The 24,590-nt window shown below is 44.1% G+C and overlaps 1 protein-coding gene across 1 annotated transcript in view; it reads right to left on the bottom strand.

Moving 5' to 3' along the window:
- LOC135887613 (ABC-type organic anion transporter ABCA8-like) overlaps positions 1–19,559 on the bottom strand; it is a 58,232-nt gene extending 38,673 nt beyond the window's left edge. The window contains exons 1-12 of the mRNA XM_065415332.1: positions 19,529–19,559; positions 14,668–14,774; positions 13,415–13,619; positions 12,619–12,777; positions 10,775–10,884; positions 7,628–7,854; positions 4,686–4,827; positions 3,415–3,600; positions 2,857–3,004; positions 1,893–2,067; positions 1,556–1,614; positions 590–700 (exon numbers count right to left, since the gene is read on the bottom strand). Of these exons, the coding sequence (XP_065271404.1) occupies positions 590–700; positions 1,556–1,614; positions 1,893–2,067; positions 2,857–3,004; positions 3,415–3,600; positions 4,686–4,827; positions 7,628–7,854; positions 10,775–10,884; positions 12,619–12,777; positions 13,415–13,619; positions 14,668–14,774; positions 19,529–19,559 (1,660 nt within the window). The remainder of the gene's footprint in view (positions 1–589; positions 701–1,555; positions 1,615–1,892; positions 2,068–2,856; positions 3,005–3,414; positions 3,601–4,685; positions 4,828–7,627; positions 7,855–10,774; positions 10,885–12,618; positions 12,778–13,414; positions 13,620–14,667; positions 14,775–19,528) is intronic.
- Between the last annotated feature and the right edge of the window lie 5,031 nt (positions 19,560–24,590).

A 24,590-nucleotide genomic window follows, 5' to 3' on the forward strand; every position in this document is an offset into this window, starting at 1 on the left:
CCTGTAATTGTCAGGATCACCTCTGGAGCCCTTTTTAAAAATTGGCGTCACATTAGCTCTCCTCCAGTCATTTGGTACAGAAGCTGATTTTAATGATAGGTTACAGACTACAGTTAGTAGTTCTGCAATTTCATATTTGAGTTCCTTCAGAACTCTTGGGTGAATACCATCTTGTCCTGGTGACTTATTACTGTTTAGTTTATCAATTTGTTCCAAAACCTCCTCTAATGACACCTCAATCTGGGACATCACACCCCCTTCCCTGCTATGAATATGTAGGAGTATAGGAATTGTCCTACCATATTAGATCAGTGGTCTATCTACTGTAATGTTCTATCTCTGACAGCAGCCAGTATCAGATGCTTCAGAGGAAGGTTCAAGGAGCTCCTTAGTGAAGTGACATTCATTTCCAGCTCATTGACAGCACATGGGCATTCCCATCTACTCATAATCACACATTTCTATTGTGCCTTCCCACATGTAACCATAAACTGTTCATTCCTTCAGAGACCCAGAAGGTGTGTATAGATGCGGGAAAAAAATCACACTTTGGTAACCTTCCCTTCAGCTTGACATTAGATAATTTTACCTTCTGAAGGTGGGCAAAGTCCACTAAGGATGTTCAGTAGCGTACTTTTCCCAGCTCCACTGTGACCAAGTAATGCAGTGATCTGGCCTTCATAGACATTAAGCAACAAACCTAATATAAAAAAATGGTATTGGTGAGAAGGTAAAGCAAAGGAAGTTTAAACCAGAGAAGGGCTATGAATTAGGATTAAAAATTCCCCAAGCTTCAGGTACTACAGGTAACTGGAAAAAGAACAGGAGTACTTGTGGCACCTTAGAGACTTCATCGGATAAAGTGGGTTTTAGCCCACGAAAGCTTATGCTCAAATAAATTTGTTAGTCTCTAAGGTGCCACAAGTACTCCTGTTCTTTTTGCGGATACAGACTAACACGGCTGTTACTCTGATGCAGGTAACTGGGTAATTGATCTAGCTAATATTATCAAACTAGACATCAGCAAAGCTGCTTAAGCTGAAGCACGTCTAATGTAAACAGGAGTGAGCTGCTCAGGGATTTCGGCATGAGGGGGTCTTGATTTGGAAACTTCCCCACCCTGGCATGCCAGAGCTAGGACTTGTTAACCTTTTCCATTATACTGGAGAGCCCACCGGTTTTTTTCACCCTTCTGAGGAGAGCTGGGAGGGGAGAGGGGGGTTGTGGATGTTGACGGGCTTCCTGTATATTATATTGAGGGTTCAGATTTGTGGGATAAGTGCCCAGAGAATGGAATGGGCTAAATAATACCCACAACTAACTGGGTACCTGGGCCCAAAAAGTTCCTTTTTCACGTATAATTATTAATAGCTATCAAAGTCCTGGTTGAATCATTTTTTGTTTTTATAAACGGTGTCCATCACCTTGGTATCTAGGTGCCTCACAGGGACTAAAAATACCCATGGGATGGCATGGGATTAATGGACACATGGTAGCTTGGTGCTTGGATAAAATACCCACTGGTACCTTCACTTTCAGAGGCTTCCCTCCTTACCTCTTAAAGCGTTCACTATCTTGTCCTTATCTTTATACATTTTTTTAATATTGTTGATACTGAAAAAGAAGCAAACAGGTTTGAATTAACATTGGAATCGAAGGGCTAGGCTCTTCCTAAAACTCTGCTCCTAGGTTGGGCTAATGGTAGGCAGGTACTGTAGGGGGTTCCTAGAGTAGTCTTCTACTTCTCAGCACAGACCTCCTGGAGAAACAGGTCCAGGGTACTTTATGGGGAAGATTAAATAGAAATCCAAGTCTTTACATTTCTCTAGTAATTGGACTCCAGTAAGCCTTAACACGATAGAAACCAAACAAACACGCTCCAGTGCCCATACCTGATGGCTTCTTTCCCATGAAATTCTGGAGGCACTTGTTCAACATGATCATTAAAGACCTGGTCACTGTATTCTTCATGGTCTAGGATATCATTGTTGACACAATTTTTTCTTTTTTTAAACCAATAAGATGGCTTCAGGAAGAACAAACGGGAATGGTGCATCCCATATTTATCTAATTATTAAACCAAAATAAAATGGAACATTTTATTCAGTGAAATACTGTGATAAAGCTTCTGTGGGGCCGGGGGGGGGGGGGGGGAGGAAGGGGGAGAGGGAGAGAGGGGCATTTTCTAAGGTCCCAATGGCAGTTTTGCACCACTGAACTCAAAAGAGAATTAGGCACCAAATTGCCATTTGTGCCATCACCATAGCAAATGGTACCATTCTAGCAATGTCAACAAGTCAGGAGGCCAGGGTTAGAGATGGAACATGGAATGAATAATCTGTCTTCCCTACAGGTAGCCCTTCTGGAATATTATCGAAGCCCCTTGGCAAGGCAAGGAAGGGGAACTTGCATTAACACTGCCGTGCGGTGTTAGTTTTGTGGGAGAGGACTTTGTCCTGAGAGCTGTCATTCTCCTGTGGGTTAAATGTGCTTAGAAAACAGTAAATCAATCAATCTGAGCTTGAGCAGAATGGGAAAATAGATGCTGGATATAATAACAACACCTAACTGTTATATAGCAGTTTCTATCAATAGATCTCTAAGCAATTTACAAAAGAGGCAAGTACAATTATCCCCATTTTACAGATGGGAGGCACAGATAGGTAAATGACTTGCCCCAGGTCACCCAGCCAGCCAATGGCTGGGATGGAAACAGAACCCAGGTATCCCTGTGAGTCCCAGTCCAGTACGCCACAATACAGTCAAACCATGTTAGTTACAGAAGATAGTTCAAGAGAAGGGGAAAGCAATGAAACCATTTAAATTAATTTAAATTGCAATCAGACTCATACTTACCAGGCAAAACTTTGTCAAAGTAGATGGCTAGCATCAAATAGAGAAGAGCATCAAAAGCCAACAGGAAAAAAATTGCCAACATTGGGAAGGAGTCTTCCAAAAAGTCAGAAAAATCCACCCCTTTCACAGCGTCTTCTAAATGTACAATCTGAAATAATGCAGACATTTACAGGGGAAAGAATACGAATGGATGGTAGAGCAGTTGGCTATGTAGAAGAAGCCCGTGGGGAAGTACAATAAGGGGTTGCTTAATTGTGTGGGTTGGATGGAATAGAGAGGATAAGGGCAAATAGGGATAAGAACCAAAGGGTAAGAATAATTAAATTATTCAGGGCCACAAAGGCCAGAAGATGTTGAAATTTTACATGGAAGGTGAGGTGAAGCCAATGAGCTTGAGGTTCTATTACTGGATTTGAAGGACTCAAACCCTTTCACCAGGAAATGGGTGTCGTCATCAACTTTCCTTCACTGACTGCATTTCTGAAAGTCTTAACAGATAAAATTTTCATCCTTTCCTAAATGAATGATGCATGAGGAGGAAATTATTCTGTATCATACCCGCACAAATCCAGCCGTGAAAGCAAAAGGACTGAAGAGACCTAAAGCCCATTCCAAAGGTTCAGGAACATGGTTATACAATACAGCAAGGCCAAGACTTCCAAAGGACAGGATGAAGAGGAACCCAACTATGCCAGTGAGCTTAGGTTTCTTCAACAAAGAACTTAGTAAGAAAGCAAGTGACATCTGAAAGAGACCAAGGGTTTGTTAGCAACAGTTTCTCAGAGAATCACAATATCGTCATATAGCACTACAGTTGTAAGACTGTTGGTGTTTCATTACTCCTATAACCCCTCGTGACAAGGTGCTTAGAAGAATGGGCCAACATAAAAGAGAGTTATTGAAACTAATGATGTTTTACATCTATGAGAACTTTATTGAACAACTGTAGGAAAAGCTACAATTATGAGGTAACAACCAGCTCCGGGGGATGTTTTAAAGGCCTTATCTTATGTCAGGGTTGCCCTGACTCTGAAAGTTTCCGAATTTGGAAGTATCCTGCCCTGTTCATTAATTGACCAGTATTTTTAGTCTGAAGAACCAATGAACTTTTTCAGGTGCAAACCACCAGGGATAGAAATGACTGAACCAACATTTGTTTTAAGGTGATTGGCTGGCTGCCTCGTCTGAAGCAGAGCTTTAATGATCTTGGTCATCAGTTGGCCCAGGTATCCTTCAATGGCTTGATAGCTTGAGTCTATCTAACATACAAAGGCCAAACGACGCCTCACAGCTTCCAGACATTACACTTGGATTAGCATCTGTGTATGGGTCTGAACTTGGCTCAAGACCTTTAAACCACTTTTTGTTTAACTGGATCATGAAAATAAACCTAAAATCCAAGAGACCATAGCAAAGAAGCTAATACTGCCGTACAGAATTCTCCTTAGCATTACTTAGTGTAGGTAAATGAAGTCTATTTGAGTGGAGAGATCCCAAACCAGGGGATCTCAATCATTCTCTGGACTGCGGAAGTAAATTCCTGTCTGCTTTGGTCTTGGCTAAGCTTGCACTGAATTGTGTGAGGAATGTAGTCTGCAGCTGAAAATGAATTGAGAAAATGAACTGAGCCCAGCAAGTTTCGTCCCGGAGTGGACTAAAAATATGACTCTATTTAGGATCTGTATGAAAGCTGTCTGAATCCTCCAGGTCAATAACACACTTCTCTCCCCCGCAGCTCAAAAAGTTTCATTTCAAGGATCCTTAAATCCAGACTTATTATAAGTCCAGAGATGGAAACAGCTATGCTGCTTCTGAAAAATAAAACTTACCAAAGAGATGCCATAAAGGTAAAAGAGGAAGAACATCACAGAATGGCTGGTGTGGTATATAAATTCATCAGATTTCATGATAAGTGTCAGTAGAATTGCCACAATTAAAATATAGCCTGCATACAGCAAACCCCAGGAGAACCTAAAATCAAAAGACATGGTATTACTTTTCTGGTTTATGTATGGATGTGAGGTCATGCAGTAATCTGTTAAAAAGGGGAGGAGGGGGAAGAGAAGCCTGTACTTTGATACAATCATTGATATTTGTTTGACAAAACATGTCACCATAATGTTTTATAGAGATACTGCCAACTTCTCATCATTCGCTTACAATTTAGGTTTTAATAAAAAGGGGAGTTTCATGCCATGATAGAAATAGAAATATTTGTATGCAATTAAAAATAAATAAATGACTTATGTTTCCCTTAGATGTTCCCATGCAGTGTTGGAAAAACCATCACCACACTGAGATAGCGCATGAGAATCAAAACACGAAACTGGCAAACACCACTGAAATATACCTGTCTCATTTCATTATGCAAGCTGAATAAAATGCAAAAAGGACCGAGAGAAAATAAAAAGAAATGTTGATTTTGTAAAAAATGCTTTCAGTCTTAATGATCTCCTTTGTTATATTAGTAACATAGGTAAGGGTTTTTAAAAAAAAAATCGGAACTTGGATCTTTTGACTGCAATCGGCCCTCAAAAAATCACATATACCTCCAATCACCAGAAAAGGGAGATTTTCAAAATAAAAGCTGTACTGAGGAAAAGAATGAACCATACATGACAAAAGTTAATTATATGGCTTAATGCATGACTGGAAGGTGCTCAGATACTATAGCGATTAAAGTGATAAAAGAACCTAAATAGAAAGTGCAACACTGTTGACAGATGATACATAAATAATAACTAACTGTTATATAGCATTTTTCATTAGTAGATCTCAAACCGCTTCACAATCTTTAATATATTTGTCCTCAAAACACCTATGTGAGGTAGAGCAGTGCAGTTATCCCCATTTCACAGATGGGGAAATGAGGCACAGAGGCTACACAGCTTAAGCAAGGTCATACAGTCTGCAGTGGAGTAGAGAATCGAACCCATGTTTCCCCAAGTCGTAGGCTATTGCCATAGCCATATACCAATCTCAGATGGACAACTCATAAACACAAAGAACTGATTTTTAAATGTGGTAAGAGACAGTGCAGACTTCAACCCCCAAGAATAGGGGCATTATATGATCTCTAGTTTGCCCGTCAGATAGGGAGAACATAAAACACACATCTTGAAAGGACGTGAATCAGCGTGCATCCATCAGCTTCCATCATCCTCTGTTTACCGACAAGAGTTTTAGCTGAGATAATGATAGGAACACCAACTTGGCAGAAGTCTTTAGTTACTCCTTCCCAGGCTGTTTTTCAAATAGTAAGCTCAAAATTACACAAGAAGCAGCTATATACTATATTTCCTCAGAACTCCTGTCCTGATCTGGGGTCCCTGTGTGTACCTGTATTGCTCACTCTTTTATGGGTAAGGCCCTATTTAAATTGCAGGGTGGTCTTCAAATAATTGCAGATGGGTTGCGGACAAGACTTGGAAAACAGCGGAAAAGTAATAACATAATTTGCAAAAGCCAGAGTAGTCCTATTTGTTCAAGAAAAAATTGCTGGAACAATATAAACACTCAAGTGTTATGTCATGCCTGCTAATTATTTTTGATAACCAGACATTTTGCTGCAACTATATTACATTAATTATTAAAAAAAAAAGGTGACCGGTACAATATAAAATTCAGAAGACAAAAAGTCTTAACACTACTGCTATAGAAATCAAGTCCAGTCACTTTAGCCTTTTACGTTTTACAGGCATTGAATGTTAGTGCAGTACTATTTGCATACTCAAAATGTAGGCAAAATTGTGGACTGTGCAAAGTTAGCTAATTAAAATCCAAATGGTGGTGGAAGCCTAATATTGCAGGATCTGCAATTTCTGCAATATTGCAAATGAAGTAGGACCTTACTCATGGGCATAACCCATCCTTCCTATAAAGTGCTGAATCTAAATACTACAGTGAGTGTGTGTATAATTAGCTCCCAGCTGGGAGTGTCTACCTGAACAGGCACTGAACCCTGGCTGGAAATTACCAGGCCATTGTCTAGCTCAGTAGGGTCTCCTCCACAGGACACTACTGGGTTAGGGAACAGTAATGCCTCAGGTATCCCACAAGGGGGCACTGAAAGATCCATACACCCCATCACAGAGCGGTACCACAAGTACCATTCAGTAACAAAACAAAATCAGCCTGCACTGTGTTGACTATAATGGACACACATTGGCTTCAATGACCAAGTTAGAACACATTGAAATGTTTTGAATCCTGAACATTTGAATGTAGGAAAAATCAGGGAAAATGCGAGGGGCTTGGGGGGTGGAGAAGAGGAGGAAAGAGTCCCTGAATTTTCTTTTTGGACCCATTCTAATGGAATGCCTCTGAAAGACAGTTTGGTCCCTTGTCTTTGTATTTAAGGCTCAATTCCACATTATGATCTGTAGGAGGACTGCTATGCCTGCACCGATTACAATGCAAGATCTACAACTTTCACATAAAGCAGAGAAAAACAAGCAGTCATTCAGCTACGTCATGACAAACTAAAGGCTCTCAATTTGATTTGGCTACTTCCATTGACTCTCACACATTGTGCAACTGGCTGGTAATTCTGAGGCACTGCCTATATTTAGCAGCTTCCTTTGGCAACATGGATTACAGCTGGACTTAATTTACCGTCTCAGATTTTGCAAATGGAGAGGCCACATCTTGCGCACCCAGCAGAATTTCCCAGCTTCTTACAGTACACTTTAAACACATGGCTGCATCGGTGAGATATTCATTCACCAGTTGATTTATCAGCCAGACATAGTTAAGTGGGCATTTCACACACCAGAAGGCTAAATCCTGGAGCGCCATCATCTTCATCAGCTCCTTAAACTTCCTCCTTTCTTTTGCCACATTGAGTGACATGAAGTATATGAGTGGAGAGAAAGCCACTGCAGTGCAGACAACCAAAAAGTCATAGTTAATGCCTTCTGCCACACGGATGGGAGGTAGCCTCATCTGTACAGCAGTGACTGATCGCAGCTCTTCCATCACTGAGTGGTTTGATGCAATCTAAAATACAAAAGTAACCAATTAGATTCATTTGACAAGACCACAGATTTTTAGGGACATATTGTCAATGATTCTTGGCTGTGAGAGCTGGACTTGAGCACTCTCACTGTAAACTTCCTTCGGAATTAAGGAAAGATGAGAAAAGGGCAACTTAATTCACTCTCCACACAAACACTCACTGATGCCTGAGCTCAGTGACCCTGAAGCTTCAGCTGTAAAGGAGGATGATAGGAGCCAAGTGGAAAACATTCCAATCACCAGCAAGAAAACCCCATGTTTCTTGCTGTTTTCCAAAGCAGCAAACATTTTCACTCTGGCCTCATGGCACAGGGTTGGCGGGCGTGGTGTGTGTGTGTGTGTGTGTGTTCATGCACACGCAAATGGCAGGCATTTTTTCCAAGTGTTAAACTCTCATTTTGACACAAGAGGAGCGACATTCTATCGCTGGAGCACGGGATGTTTTTCTTGGAAGGGCGGCGTTCAGGGTGTTATTTCCAGCAGTGAGTTGCTTTAACGTGGAGACAGTGTGGCCTGGTGTACAGACAGAACATTAGACTGTGATTCAGCCTGCTTGGTGAACTTGGGGAAGTCACTGCATCGCTCAGTTTCCCCATCTGTAAAATGGGGCTAGCGATAGTGACCTCCTCTGTAAAACGCTTTAAGATCTACTGGTGAAAAGTGCCGTATAAGAGCTAGGTATTATTATGAACATGGTGCCACACACAAAGATAGTCCAATTATGCCTTCCTCAGTGCAGCTACACTAGATTTGGAGAAGATGCCAGGGTGCCGTACTTTGGCTGCAAATGCTAGCATGCAGGAATGCAGTGGAGGGTGGCTTGCTCTGTTGCATGCCTTTGTGGAGCTGAGGCAGATTCATGGCCTCACACGCTGCATACTGGCAAGGGAGTGCAGGGGTGGGAGCAGGTGACACCCTTCCAACAGGTAGAGTAAGAGTCAATGTTGACTGTGCTCCACTGGAGACATGATGACTTCTACAGTCAGACTGTAACTGCTGGAAGGCAGTGGGGTCTGGAGGAATGTGCGCAGGTTTAGGAAACAGGCAGTCATGAGTTTAAAATATGGCTATATCATCGAATCTCTGTCTCCCTCAACAGTAAGGGGATAATGTTCCTCATGGGGGTGTTATAAGAATTATTTAATGTCTTGTACACTGGGTTTACAATGTAGAGTGCTAGATAAATACGACTATTTAACTACTGCAGCTGGTGTGCAAATGCAAGCACTTTCCACCAGCTCACCATAGTGCTCTAAGAAATGATCTGTTTATTTTAGGTATTTATAGGGAAATGCTATTAATTCCATTTTACAGATGGGGAACTTAGTCACGGGGAGGCTAACTGACTTGCCCAAGATTACATAGGAAGCTTGTGTCCCAGATGGGAATCACATCTGGTCTCCAGCGCTCCAAACTAGTGCCTTAACCACTGGGCCCTCCTTCCTTTCACAGCATTTGTGCAATTCAGTGCTTGGACCACATTATGGTAGACTTATGGGCACCCTATTTGGTGTGCTCAGTATTTTCACATGGATAGAAACAGAGAAATATAGGGCTGGAAGGGAACTCAGTAGGTTATCTAGTACATCCCCCCATGTTGAGAATGGATTCAATATATTTAGACCATCCCTGACAAGTGTTTATCTAACCTGTTCTTAAAAAGCTCCAGTGACGTAGATTTCACAACCTCTCTTAGTAACCTATTCCATTACTTCACTATCCTTACAGTTAGAAAGTTTGTCCTATTATCTAACTTAAATCTCTCTTGCTGCAGTTTTTTAACCAGTTATTTACACACTTTAGAGTAATTTCATCTAGGCCATATTTCCCTAGTTTTCTTAGGCGAATGTCATGTGAGACTGGGTCAAAAGCCTTGCTAAAATCAAGATACATCACGTCTACTGCTTCTCCCTATCCACTAGGCCTGTAATGCTGTCAAAGAAGGAAAAGAGGTTGCTTTGGCATGATTTGTTCTTGATAGATCCATGCCGGTTATTACTTATCACCCTATGATCCTCTTGATACTTACATACTGATTGTTTAATAATTAGTTCCAGTATCTTTCTAGGTATCAAAATGAGGCTGACTGGTCTATAATTCCCTGGGTCCTCTTTGTTCATCTTTTAAAGATCGGTACTATATTTGCCTTTCTCCAGTCCTCTGGACCCTTACCTGCCCTCCATGAATTCTCAAAGATAATTGCTAGTGGTTCCGAGACTGCTTCAGTTAGTTCCTTATCATAGAATCATAGAGTATCAGGGTTGGAAGGGACCTCAGGAGGTCATCTAGTCCAACCCCCTGCTCAAAGCAGGACCAATTCCCAACTAAATCATCCCAGCCAGGGCTTTGTCAAGCTGGGCCTTAAAAACCTCCAAGGAAGGAGATTCCACCACCTCCTTAGGTAACCCATTCCAGTGCTTCACCACCCTCCTAGTGAAATAGTGTTTCCTAATATCCAACCTAGACCTTCCCCACTGCAACTTGAGACCATTGCTCCTTGTTCTGTCATCTGCCACCACTGAGAACAGCCGAGCTCCATCCTCTTTGGAACCCTCCTTCAGATAGTTGAAAGCAGCTATCTAATCCCCCCTCATTCTTCTCTTCTGGAGACTAAACAATCCCAGTTCCCTCAGCCTCTCCTCATAAGTCATGTGCTCCAGACCCCTAATCATTTTTGTTGCCCTCCGCTGGACTCTTTCCAATTTTTCCACATCCCTCTTGTAGTGTGGGGCCCAAAACCTGAGAGTGAATTTCATCAAGGCCCGCTGATGTGAATACATCTAATTTCTCTAAAAAGCTCCATCTACATGTAAAGTATTTGGTCAGAGATTTTCTTTGGTTAGGTCTAATACTAATAATCTGGCTAAAATGAACTGACTTTCAAGCTCCCGACTCTACTTACTTGAATGATAGCAGCATCAATGTTTGCTTGCAGGGGAACAAATCCTGAAGTCCACTGTTGAGTAACAGCACAAGTGACGTCGTCATAAAATATTGAGCCAGAGCAGCTGTCTTTAGGAAAGATTTAAAAAAAAAAAAGCAAAATAGTAGTGTGTGTGTGTGTGTGTGTGTGTGTGTGTGTGTGTGTGTGTGTGTGTGTGTGTGTGTGAGAGAGAGAGAGAGAGAGAGGGGGGGGGGGCTGGTCCACACTAAGCCCCCAGTTCGAACTAAGATACGCAACTTCAGCTACGTGAATAACGTAGCTGAATTCGAAGTATCTTAGTTCGAACTTAAAGGTACTTACTGCGGGTCCACACGCGGCAGGCAGGCTCCCCCGTCGACTCCGCCTACTCCTCTCGTGGAGCAGGATTACTGGTGTCGACGGCGAGCACTTCCGGGATCGATTTATCGCGTCTAGACAAGACGCGATAAATCGATTCCAGAAGATCGATTGAACCAGCGGGTAAATATAGACGTACCCAGAGAGAGGGGTTACATGCCTCAGAGGATTAGCAATGGGAAGTGGAGCCTATCACCTGTAGGTCCCCCAATTAGACTGTACTCTGTGGCTGAAATCCTGACCCTGCTGAAGTTAATGGCAAAAACTCCTATTGACATCGGTGGGTTTCACTGGATGTCAATAGTGGCGGAGAATCATTTCCATATCATGGGTGCTCAGTGGTCATTATGCAATGATTTGGGGGAGTCTTAGTGGGGGCTGGGCTGGGGGGGGGGTTACAGCTGCGCTGGAGGAGCTGCTGGTGTGGGGACGCCGGGCAGCCCCACGTTCCACTCCTTTCGCAGCTGCAGCTCCCGGGATATCAGGCCTGCTCTGCACGGCTGCTGTACAGACACCAGGCAGGAGGACTCAGGAGACGCAGCTGCATGGAAGGGCAGGGGGCGGGACCATACCACCGTACTTGCACCACTGGGGCTTACAGAACACTGGGCTTGTCAGGCAGTTCCTGATCAAAAATTTTCCAGGCGAATGTTTTTCAGCCAGAAAACGTCAATTTGTCAACGTCAACATTGTGGGGGGAAATGTGTCATTTCTGATGAAATTTCAGTCAGGAAGAAAATGCTTCAATAAGGTCCTTATTGATGTTTTATTTTGAAATGACTTCTTGTTTCTAAATATGTTATTTTATATTATTTTATTTGTATATATTTTATATTATGCCAATTACGATACTGATTTACCAAATCCAGAAGCAAACCTGTTACTCGTTAGATCAATTACCAATCATCAAACCAATTACCAGTTAGAAGACCAATTTTCAATTATAACATCAATTATTTTCTTTTCTATTATAAATTTTAAAAAATTAAACTAATTCTGAAATAAAATAAAAAAATAAAATATTTTAAAAAGTTTAAACAAAAACAAAACATTTCAAATGAGCCAAAACAATTCCCCCCCCCCACAAATTCTGTTTTGTGTGAAATTTTGAAATTTCAGCTTTTCATTCCAATTGAGAACATTTTTTTTTTTAAATATCAGAATTTTCTCTGGAACAGAATTCTGATTCCCAAACAGATCTATTCCTGAGTATACTGAGTGGGTGCCATTGGGTGCTGAAACTTTGACCAAGTTAGCTACTTCCGTGAATGCCTGTGGCCAGAGTCACCCAACAATCTGTTCCAAATAGACAGATATCCCATATTTGAGAATCAATATTAGAAAATAGTTGTTTGAACACTAATTTTATTCCTACATAGATTTTAATCTCATGTCGACCTTTATAATTTGTGATTAAATTGAAAGATTAAAATTCACAATTATTTGTGTTAAACTGGAAAAATCACCTGAATGATGATCCATATTGTCCCTTTGCAAATGGAATGAAGAATAAGGATGGGAAGCTAACTCATAAGAAAAAGCATCATTAAAGTTAACTTCTATTGTGTCATAGAAGGTCATATTAGCGCTCTGTTCTTCAGTGTTGTTTTCAAAAATATGTAGACCTGTGATATATAAGAAAAATAAATGCGCATGTTTACATCTATTGTCTACCAAAACATCAGACGACCGTCACTTTTCTGACAAGCAAAATGAACCATTAAAACTAAGGAAGGACGGATTCATTTTGTCTAATGTTAAGAGCACTTCCAAATTGTGGGTTTGGAACTTTGACTTGAATGTTAAGACAGCATTTCATTCAAGAGAGGAGTGAAAAACAAATACGGAGCAACTACTAAAAACAGAAGCAGAGAGAGCCAGAGGGAAAAAATATAATGAAAAATGAATATAGAGATCCCTAGGCCAATGGAGTAAGTTAAAGCAGCCCCAAGGCAGCTTGTAAAAAAACACCAGGCCAACAGCAGTGCAGACTGGCAATCAGAACTGGAGAGCCATAACTGGCACCCGAGTGTCCCCCACATACTCTTTTCTGCACTGAGTGGCACATGGCCACAAGAGAGAATCTGCCCCATGATATTCATTAGCACCACACAGGTGGACTGGCACTCGTATCCTCTGGCATTAGAGATTAATATCTAACAAATATTCAGTACCAGCAAAATACACCTTTTAGTAAAAAGTCTCATGAAACACAGGAAATGTAAAAAAACAACTGTGTAATAAAGTTAGGAGAGAACGTACCCTTCAAAAAGGAAACAGAAGCCATATGCTGCATTATTTGTGTGGTAGTATGTGTCACTGGTGTATACTGAACTCCAAATGTGTTAGCATTAAACTCATCTACGCGCCCAAGGTCATCTGAAGGTATTGCAGGGAATCGCCTGTACCAACCACTAATAATATTCAGATATAATATGAGAGGTATCAGTAGTGAGAGGAGCAATTCCTAAGGAGAAAAAAATTTGAAGCAAATTAGAAGTTGGTAGCACATATGCAAATCACCTGACCAGCAACCATACTGCCCCATAGAAGGAACTTATCCCATTGTAGGGTTTTGGCATACGCTTTGGGAGAGCAGCTCCTGAATGAATGACCTTACATACTTGCATATTTGTTATGCAAAGTCCACCCCTTGGCTGTGCTGTGAAGCATGCAGTCAAAGCTCAAGTGCCTTCATCCTGTCAAGAAGTTAAAAATGGCAATTTCTGACTTTTCTCAAGCACTTTTGGAACAATTGATGAGTGAGCATTGACCCATGCAGTTATACCTGATACCCTCCCAGTCACAACCCCGGTTAGCCAATTAGATTCCTTTTAATGATTGCCAAGGATATAACTTTTTATAACACTATGCTATTTTTCCAGCTTCTGTAGAGTAGAAATGACATACAGAGCCAGTCCTACACAGAGGGATGGGAGGTCAAAGGTTTGGGGGCCCATCTCCGCCAGAGACTGCATTTCAGGTTCTCTCAGTCTTGTACACTTTCTTGAGCATTAAATTCACAGACTTTTTTTTTTTTTTTTTTGTAAGCAGAGAACAGCCTGGTAATGAAACAAGCCAAACGGTCAATGAAATGCAAAGAGCACCGAGAGTGTCAATAGCAACTGAAGAGTGAGAGCCGGCCTTTGCCTTCATGGCACTGGACCATGTCGCAGGTCATGCAGAGCTTCAGACCCAGATTGTCAAAGGTATTTAGGCACCTGACTCCCACTGACACCAGTGGGAGCCAGATGCCTCAGTACCGTTGGGGATCTGGGCCTCAGTGTTTGAGCGGAGCACAAAGCTTCCTAGAAGTTCCCAGCAAGCAGCAGTAGCTTAGCCGTTGCACCACACATAAGGATGCTTGCTACAGATGGGAAGGTGGGGCTTTGTTCTGCCTCTGACCGGTTCTCTTTGGGTGGGGCAGTCTGGCTCCACGACTGCTGCCTGTTGTACAAGTTCTCCGGTGAAGACCAGCCCCAGCCTCAGAACAAACCCCAGCTCTTCTGACTTGCCTGTAAACTCTGCTTTTTCTTCCTCCATTTCACCAGTATATGCTTTAATAGCAGGGCCCCGGTTTGTTGACACACACTGATCTCTCGCTGACGTCTAGGAAGCATTTCTGGAATGGGGTGAGAGAGAGTGAGAGGGTTTTTTTTCTATTGGTACAACTGAACGGAGCACTTTATGTGGTATGTGGGAGGGGGCAGCTCATCTGTGATGGGTCTTTTGGAGCATCTGGATTTCATTTAATGAGTCTGTCATCCATATGTCTCATAAAGGGAAACTCATATCCCCTTTCCTCCTGGTGGCAGGCATTAGCTCATCTTATTTTCAGCTGTAATGCCAAACGCTTACATGAAACAAGACTATTTAGTGGATTGTCTTTTTTTTTTTTAAATGTATGTATGGGAGAGTCAGTACATTGATCTGCTATTTGCTGTTAAGGGCTTGAGAGAGATTATTGGGAATGTGCCCATCATTTATAATTAATATGGAGTAAAATTCATGATAAAGGGAAAACACACCCTCTATCTCTTTACATGAGTTAAATGCTTTAGAATTACTACCACCTTCCTTTAAGACAAATGCCCAGAGCAGATGGAAGATGCACACGTTGGGCTGAAAGCCTACTATGATGTGGCTGTAAGTTCCAATAAACCTTTGCATCATATAAGTGACTAGGACCCAGATCCTCAAAGGTATTTAGGTTCCTAACTTCCATTCATTTCCAATGGAGCCTAAATACCTTTCAAGATCTGGGTCTAGGAAACCCCCTAAGCTCATTTATGCAGGACAAAGGACATAAAAATGAATAACTGTAATACACATGAAACAGCGAGGATAGCTCTGTAAACATCTTCATTCAGGGTACCTATCTGCTCCGATCATCTAGTCATGTCAAAGAAATCAAAAGGCAACTAAAGTGAACCTAGCTAAGTTGTGTGTTGTGAATTTTCAGACTAGTTACGACCAATAAACAACTTAGTTTGTTTATAATATGAATCTCTCTCTCTCTCTAGCCTTAATAAAATCTTGCTTCCATTAGGCCAGTTGTGGCCTTGGAATGTTGTTCTGGACCTGGGAAGAGGAAACCATCCTCATAAAACAGGGTATCTGAAAACTGACTCATCTTGGGTTCTTGGTGAAAAAGGAACATACTAAAGGGGACCTCTCACAGAAGAGGCTGTGGTTTTGGTGGACAGGCGGGAGGTACCTATCAGCCACAGATATGCAGGGGGTGTGGCTGACAAGGATGCTTGTCTATATTTATTAGGACCGGACCATGAGCGTAACACCAAGCACCTTTCACTTCCACTGAATTCAGCATACCTCAGAAGGTACTCAGCACTAGAGCTGGTTGGAAATTTGCACTGCCCCCCCCCCAAAGTTTCAAGTTTACAGTGAAAAATCAACATCAGCAACATTTCAGCTGAAAACTGAACATTTCAATTTGGAAATGCTACTGCAGTGCCTCAATGGCCTCATTCTCCTCTGTGGGCCAGGCTCCTTGCAAGGATGAATCTTAACGATGCACCATAGGCCCTCCTTGTGGTGAGCTGTGATGGTGCTTTGTGGGAATTCCTGGCCCAGGTGCATCATGGGAGATGTTAGTCCAGTTGGGGAACCCACTCTAGAGAAGAAAACGGGGACATGAGGCACCCAAACTTCAACTTCCAGAAAGCACCACAGTGGCATATCCAAATTAAAAATTTTGGATATTTGAGAGTTTAAACACAAAGTTGACCTTTTCTGCAGACAGCCGTTTGTGAAGTTTTTGTGGAAAAATTGTTGAGCTGAAAGTCTAATATTCCATCAAACAATAGTGTTGCTCGGCCTCACTCAACACTTCGAAGCACAAACAGCTGATCAGGGAAACCCAGCTTCTAGAATCAGAACGGAGTCCTGAGAGGAGCCATCTGCTAATGTCAGGCTCCCAGCAGAACTTCAAACTAGACGTGGTCAGGTTAACAATTGTCTTGTCCAGCAAAACTTTTCAAAATTTTAATTTTTTTCCTGTTTTGACTCAGGAAGAAACCAAGACCTTTCAAAGTTTTTCATGAAAAAAGAGAGCCCACCCACCCCCAAATAGCCAATCGGTTGGTGATTAGGGCAGTCCACAGGGAGGTGGGAGACCCAGGTTCAAGTACCTGGGGGGAGGGATAGCTCAGTGGTTTGAGCATGGGCCTGCTAAACCCAGGGTTGTGAGTTCAATCCTTGAGGGGGCCATTTAGGGATCTGGGGCAAAAATCTGTCTGGGGATGGGTCCTGCTTTGAACACGGGGTTGGACTAGATAACCTCCTGAGCTCCCTTCTAATCCTGATATTCTATGATACCTACTTGACCATTCTCTGACATCCCAGTGACTGTCCTGACCACCAGGACAGTGGCTATTCTGGGGTGGGTCTCTCTTAAACTTTCCTGTTAACACTGTTTTACTTTGTATAACTCTTCATCAGGGCTAGTACTGGAACCTGGGTCTCTCATGGCCCATGTGAATCCCTAACCACCAGACTATTGGCTGGTCTGGTGTGCAATTCTCTCTGGTTTTGCCCAGAAATTCCATCCTGGACCCAAGGACCCTTTCCCAACAAAAGTTTTAGTCAACACTGGTACACCCCCAGGAAAAGTTCCAGTTTCAACAAACAGCCATTTTCTGATGAAAAACCTTTTTGGTCAAAAATTTCCCAACCAGCTGTACATCAAACAAGACATGCCAGAGCAAAATCATTTGCAGCGTCAGTAAACACGAAAGACGGTAGAGAGGGAAGAGCACTAATAGAACGATAGGGGCTCAGACAGCAGAGAATCAGAACAGGCAGAAATAAACTCACCTTCACAAAAGCCTGCGAGGAAGAAGGAACCTGGGACACTTGGAAAAGGCTGCGAAGATAGTGAACCACTCTCCTTGTTTCTCTGCACAGTGGTTTTGATGCCAGCTGGATGAGCTAGTTATTCAGAATAGTCACTGAAAGGAAACAGTGTCCTTTTAACTGTCATGCTGCCAAAACGCTCTGTTCATGTGACCATTTCCCCGTATTTCTCAATTGTTTTCTCCCTCCCCTTCGCTTACTACCAGTTCTCAGAACTGCAGTTATGCTCATAATACCGCAAACAAACTTAGCAAGAGAGAGCAGTCCCAAGAAAGTTACAGTCAAAAGTTTCTTAGAACTTTGCCTCTGCACCTTTCAGCTTAAATGAAAGATGGACAAAGGTCAAAGCCCAAAAATCTGGTCTGAGACAGCAACGAGTCAATATGAGCTTGATCCTGTGAGAGGCTGAGCACTTCTTTGGGAATGCTTAGTGACCGCAGCTCCCGCTGAACTCAGTGGTGTTTGACAGAACTCAGAAGCTTGCAGGATTGGGCCCTATGCAAATAGAAAGCCTTGTTGTGGGGGAGGGGACTATTGAGGGTTGAATTCATCCCTGGGCCAGAGCTGAGTTCAGTAAAGGAACTCAGGGGGGTGAGTGTGAAGAGGTGCCTTTATGCCACCTTTGCTCCTGCTCCAAACTGAGGGCTTCTGGGAGCTGTACCTGTCCCTGGCATAGGTTAGAGCCGTCTGGAAAATTGTCCTAGCTTGCACTTAGTTGGCAACTGCCCCAATAAAAACAACGACTAACACGGCTACCCCCTGATACTTGCCCCAATAAGTTATTGTGGCCTCCAGGATTATCTTGGGCTATAGGAATGCCCCAGCTATGCCCCCTCCCCCCTCCAATGTGCCTCTGCCAGGGACGTCCTCCTTTTTCAGAGGCTATCCTTGCCCACTCTGATCCTTATTATATCTTCTGTGGTACTGTTTGTGGAGAGAGAACAATCTCTATGGTTCTCAAGAGAGTTGTACTCAACCAATCACCTATGTCCATTCCTGTCTCCCCTGAGGTCAGAGGTCAGTAAGTCCCCAAGGTGCACATCTGCGACTGGACCAGCTAACGGTATCTGTGGCTCAAGTCAGGTTGTACTAATATGCACCAGAAAACTAACTCAACAGTTTTGCCCGACATCTCTTCAGAGTCACAGCTGTTCCCTTTAAGGACAAGCAGAGCTGGCTCGATAGGATTTTTGCAGCTATTATTCCATAAAGTTAGCCATTTTTCATTGTTTCTTCCAGTTATTCAATTTTTCAGTTGCTCAAGCCGCCATAGAGACAAAAATCCATTTTAACACTCCTGTTAGCATAGCAGAGCCAACACAGCTAGGTGCGAGTGAGATGGGTCCTATTCTTCCTCAGATAGCAACAACGGGTTTGGTGATTTAAGCCATGATCCTACCACACCATCTGCACAGCACTCCTGAAAGAGGAACCCACTGAAATAACTGAGGATGTGGTTGGATTAACTGCCCAGTGGTGTTGCACGCAAGTATAACCAAGGGCAAAATAAGACGACAGTGGGGTTTGCAGAACGTGGCCTGTGGAATCTTTGTCCTAGAATCATAGAATATCAGGGCTGGAAGGGACCTCAGGAGGTCATCTAGTCCAATCCCCTGCTCAGAGCAGGACCAATCCCCAACTAAATCATCCCAGCCAGGGCTTAGTAGCTTGACCCAAAGTTGGGTATATATAATTGTAACTTGAGGATTAACAGGTTCATGTCCCAAGATCAGGCCCAGTAAGATTACTGTAAAATTATCCTATAATTTGGGAACCTCAATGTGTACAGGTGCAACACTCACACCATAGGAACTCTCTCTATATATATTTACAAATATATAATTTATTAATTTTCCAGCAAAGATTATACACACACTTAAACTTAACAAGGCAGATAGAGATAATACAGAAAGTACATTTGGACGTCCATACTTACACCCTTATCTTGCTTAACTTACTTAACCATTATCTTACATACTTAATCATTATCTTTCTCATCACCATCATCGTCCTCATCCTCCCCGGTGGCCATCTTTCTGGCCCCTCCCAAGGTCTACATCTCTCCAACCTTCTGTTGCCTCTGGGATGTTACTTTGATAGTAAGTTACGCTGACGCTGCCATGTCCAATGCATATTCAATAGAGGTCCTTATTTGTATTTCCTCACCTTAAGGTGTCCATTTTCTATAGGTTAGTATATGTATGACGTTACCCTATTAGCATACACATCAATTTGCTGTTATGGCACCTTTGCGGTCAGAGGTTCTGTCCGGAACCTTCCAGATGCTGGTGTCAGCTATGTTCTGTGGGTGGCTGATGTCAGTATTCGGGACAAAATTCCCCTCTTGCTTGCTACTTTCAGTTCTCTATAACTTATGAGTTACTTATGTTTATATATACCAGAGATTATAGGCCTCAAGCTTCATACTATCTACTAAAGCCAAATCTTACAGGATAAAAGCCTGTAGGTTCCTTGCATTACTACTAAATATAATAAAGCAGAAGAACAAAGCAATGAATATAATACAGGTAAGCTGCCCCACTGGGCTACAGCTTTGTCAAGCCAGGCCTTAAAAACCTCTAAGGATGGAGATTCCACCACCTCCCTAGGTAACCCATTCGGGTGCTTCACCACCCTCCTTGTGAAATAGTGTTTCCTGATATCCAACCTAGACCTCCCCCACTGCAACTTGAGACCATTGCTCCTTGTTCTGTCATCTGCCACCACTGAGAACAGCCGAGCTCCATCCTCTTTGGAACCCCCCTTCAGGTAGTTGAAGGCTGCTATCAAATCCCCCCTCACTCTTCTCTTCTGCAGACTAAATAACCCCAGTTCCCTCAGCCTCTCCTCGTAAGTCATGTGCCCCAGCCCCCAATCATTTTTGTTGTCCTCCGCTGGACTCTCTCCAATTTGTCCACATCCTTTCTGTAGTGGGGGGACCAAAACTGGAGGCGATACTCCAGGTGTGACCTCCAGGTGATCAGTGGTTCTCAAACTTGGGCTGCCGCTTGTTCAGGGAAAGCCCCTGGCTGGCCGGGCTGGTTTGTTTACCTGCCGCGTCTGCCGATCGCTGCTCCAGGCCAATGGCGGCTGCGGGAAGGGCGGCCAGCACGTCCCTCTGCCCGCGCCGCTTCCTGCAGCCCCCATTGGCCTGGAGTGGCGAACCGCGGCCAGTGGGAGCCGCGATTGGCCGAACCTGCGGACGCGGCAGGTAAACAAACCGGCCCGGCCAGCCAGGGGCTTTCCCTGAACAAGCGGCGGCCCAAGTTTGAGAACCACTGATGTAAGGAACATGGAGCCCAGAGACAGAGGAAAGACCTGCTGTAAGGTCATTGGATGATAGCTTGGTTCTGCTACCCCAGAAGGGGTGGACTGAAGTATGACTTGCCCACAGCGCCAAGTTGTGAGAAGAGAAACCAATGCTGTGATGGAGCTACCATGGGCAGGGGGCACCATATGGGGAGACAGCCACTACACCACATCTGACCACAAGGAGGCGCTACTGCACTGAGAAAACCGCTTTATGGGGTAAAATGCCTTTTTTACTTCCAAACTGAGAAGTGTGTTTTTGGAAAGCATTAAAACATAATTTTATCTTCTCCTTTTTCTGAGTTGGGGGAAGTGCCCCAACTGTCTGAACTGTAGCGCTTCCACAAGGTAGAACTTAAAGCCCAGATTTTTAAAGGTATTTAGGTGTTGCAGTACTCAGCGTTGCAATGCCTAACTAATTTCGGAGCCTAAATCTCATTTTCAGAAGGGACTTAGGCACAGAGGAACTTCCAACCACTGATGGGCTCCTAAATTAGTTAGGTGCTGCAGTGCTAAGTGCTGAAATACCTAAACGCTCTTAAAAATCTGGGCCTAAATGTCTTTCTACATTTAAAGATAATGAAGTATTGAATAGTATTCTCACCAAGCTGTACAGGTATGCAGGGCTGTACAATTGTAAACGCACTGAACAGTGAAGAGTCACCGCACCCTATCTAACAGCACAAGCTGATAAAATACATTGTTATATAACAGAGCGAACAGAGTAGTACACAACAGAGTCAACGTGAGGGGTGGATGGTTCTGGGATGATTTATGCAGCAAATTATCTTAAACACTTAGGGGAAAAGGATGAATTTTATAAGCTGTTTCGGCATCTTTTCTTTATGTTTCAACACACAGAGTGGTAAGAAAAGCCATTTAAATCTGCAGGCTGCTACATACCTGTAACCAGGGCCGGCTTTAGGCCGATTCCACCGATTCCCCTGAATTGGGCCCCGCCCCTAAGAGGGCTCCCGTGCAGATCGGGCAGCGTCCCTGCCTGAAGCAAAGCTCTGTGGCTCTCCGGGAAGCAGCAGCTGTTGCTGCTAGGCAACGAGAGATGCTGGCCGGCAGGGGGCTGAGGCAGAGGCAGGAGCCGCTGTTGCAGGTCAGGATGGGGAGGGGGGGAAAAGGCACATGTGCTTTGCAGCCTTCCCCTCCCTTCCCCTCCCCCCAGCACTCACCTGGAGGAGACACCGAGGGGGCTTCCGGTACGGTGGGAGACAGGAATCTCTGCAGTGTGGACCTCACTCACCTGAGCAGCTGCTGGGGCTTCGGTCGGTGAGTGTTTGACCCCGTGATTCCCCATAGGTTTGTAATATTGGGTTGGTTTTGTGGTTTTCGGTGGTGTTGCTGTTTGAGGGTGAGTTTGTGCCTGCCTGCGTCTGTTTCAAAACTAAACTCGGGATCATGTAACCCAGGAAGAAAGCCCGGAGCCGGTACTCAGTGCTGTGAATTCCAGGTGAGAGAGAGAGGGAGGTTTGGAGGAGGAAATCAAATACATCCAGAGGGGAGAATGCGAAAGGTCTGCAACACGTCAGGCTGAGACTTTTATCTCTCCCCCCTCCCCCGAGAGAGGGGAAACTGAGGCACGGAGTGATCTGATTCCCCTCCCCAAATTATTTTGCAAAGGAGGGGGGGCTCCTATCCAAACCAGTTCCCTTCCCATCAACTCTGCTTCCCCTGCTGCAAGACCACTGTAGGGGCTGAATATTTCCATTAAACTATGGCTCTTTTATTTGCCCTGCAACAATAAAATAGACCGGCTTTGGGGGGGAGGAATATCCCCCCCCCAAAGCTGTGTGGACATTAAGTTTTTTTGGGGGGGCCATGATAATATTCCGGATCGATCAAACACCCAGCTCAGCTTTCTAGCCATCCAGCAGCTCTAGGGCAGGGAAGGAAGGTGCTCTTGGTGCAGAGTGGTCACAAAACAGGGGTGAATTTAGCGAGGGGGGGGGGGTCCGGTTGAAATCCCACCCGATGCAGCCACACAGAATCGCTGGTGGCGCTAGGAAAGGCCAGGAGTGGAAGCAGGTGGCCCGGGGGTGGGGAGACATTTGCCCTCAGTCCTGGGCTCTGGGATGGACTAGGCTGGGTGGGTGGTGGGTTCAGTCTAGTCTTCCAGCCTGTTGCTCTCGCTGGGGTTTGTGGTTTTCATCTGGCTCCACCGAAAAGATCAAACAAGCCCAGTAGAAAAGGGGGGTGAGAGAGGCGGGAAGAGGTTTGTAAGGGGTTAAAGTGACCCATCAACGAAAGAGTAAAACCAGAGTTTGACTGGGTTTCCCCCCAGCCACCACTCCTGCAAACACTGGGCAAGGGGCAGCCCCATCCCCCACCAAGGCTATGGTGAGGGGCAGCAGGGGAGGAAGGAAGCCACATGTGATGGCAGTCCCCTCCCCCCCAGCACCCACCACCCCCTCTCAGGCCCCCAAACTCTGTCCCAGAGCCTGCACCCACCCCTCCGCACTCCCTCCCAGAGCCTGCACCCATCCTGCACCCCACACCATGCCCCAGCCCGGAGCCTGCACCCAAACTCTGTCCCACTCAGCCCTGGGCAAAGCTCTCCTTGGCTGGCTCCCAGCCCCTCTCCAAGGGTTGCAGGTGTCTGGAAGTGCCTGCCTTCCACACCTTCCTCATTCACACCTCATTCATTCAACAGGGCAATTGATTACAAAGTGGGGGGAAGATCTTATTCTACTTCTAGCAAAAAGACATTTTTCTTTTACGTTAATTATACTACCTTAGGGGCCAGCTATAACATTACCAAGGTTCAATACAAAGTCATATAAAAGTTATACAAAAATGCATAATGCAGCGATTTATCTACAACTGTACTGATTGACTGCTGTGTGCAGTAATATAGTGACCCCTGGGTCTTTGAATGAGGCTTTATACTTGGGGGGGGCGAGCGGCGGGCGGGTGGGCAAGCGGCGGGTAAAGAGGCAAGCAGTGAGCCAGCAGGGGTTCTAGGGGCAGGCATGGGGGTTTCTGGCAGGGGAGGGAGAAGGTGAAAGGAGGTAAGTGGTGGGTGGGGGACTGACTAGGAGGGACACAGCAAGCCAGCGGGGGGGTAGGGGGTCAAGAGGGGTGTGATGGTGGGGCCGAGCTGGGAGGGGTCAGGTCCTATTTTACTGCTGTGATCTGGTCACCCTATGTGTGCCGTTTCTTCCCCCCCCCCCAACCTTCCTTTTCGGCCCACAGCTGTTTCGGCGGGGCGGCGCTGGGGAAGCAGGGTTTGTTTCCGCGGGCCGGGAGGCGCTGGGGGGTGGGGGGGAGGAGGGCACAATTTTATATTAATAAGGAAATATTTTATAAATTTTAATAAAATAAACATTATTGAAGAAAATCAGTTGTACAACTATCAAAATATAAATTAATTTCCTAATATGAAAGTGAAAATCAGCTAATTAATATATGACGCAATGTATGTAATATATAATTTTGTTATTATTTATATAGTCATGGAAAATAAATAATACATGGAAGAAATGAAAGGGTTCTTTTTAAGTGGCTTTTTTTTTAGTCATCCCTGCTGGGGCCCCGTCGAAACTGTTCGAATTGGGCCCCGCACTTCCTAAAGCCGGCCCTGCCTATAACTGTTGCAAATGAACACGTGGGCACTAATAAATTATTCCCATGAAACAAACATGACATTTCCTACCTATATGATGCTAGTTCAGACTCCAATAAGCAGCAGGTTTGACTCGTGATAGTGATATTGTAAGCAGAGTACAAGTATCTTCTTGTGGAC

Source organism: Emys orbicularis, chromosome 13 (assembly GCF_028017835.1).
Source record: "Emys orbicularis isolate rEmyOrb1 chromosome 13, rEmyOrb1.hap1, whole genome shotgun sequence".
Lineage (NCBI taxonomy): Eukaryota > Metazoa > Chordata > Testudines > Emydidae > Emys > Emys orbicularis.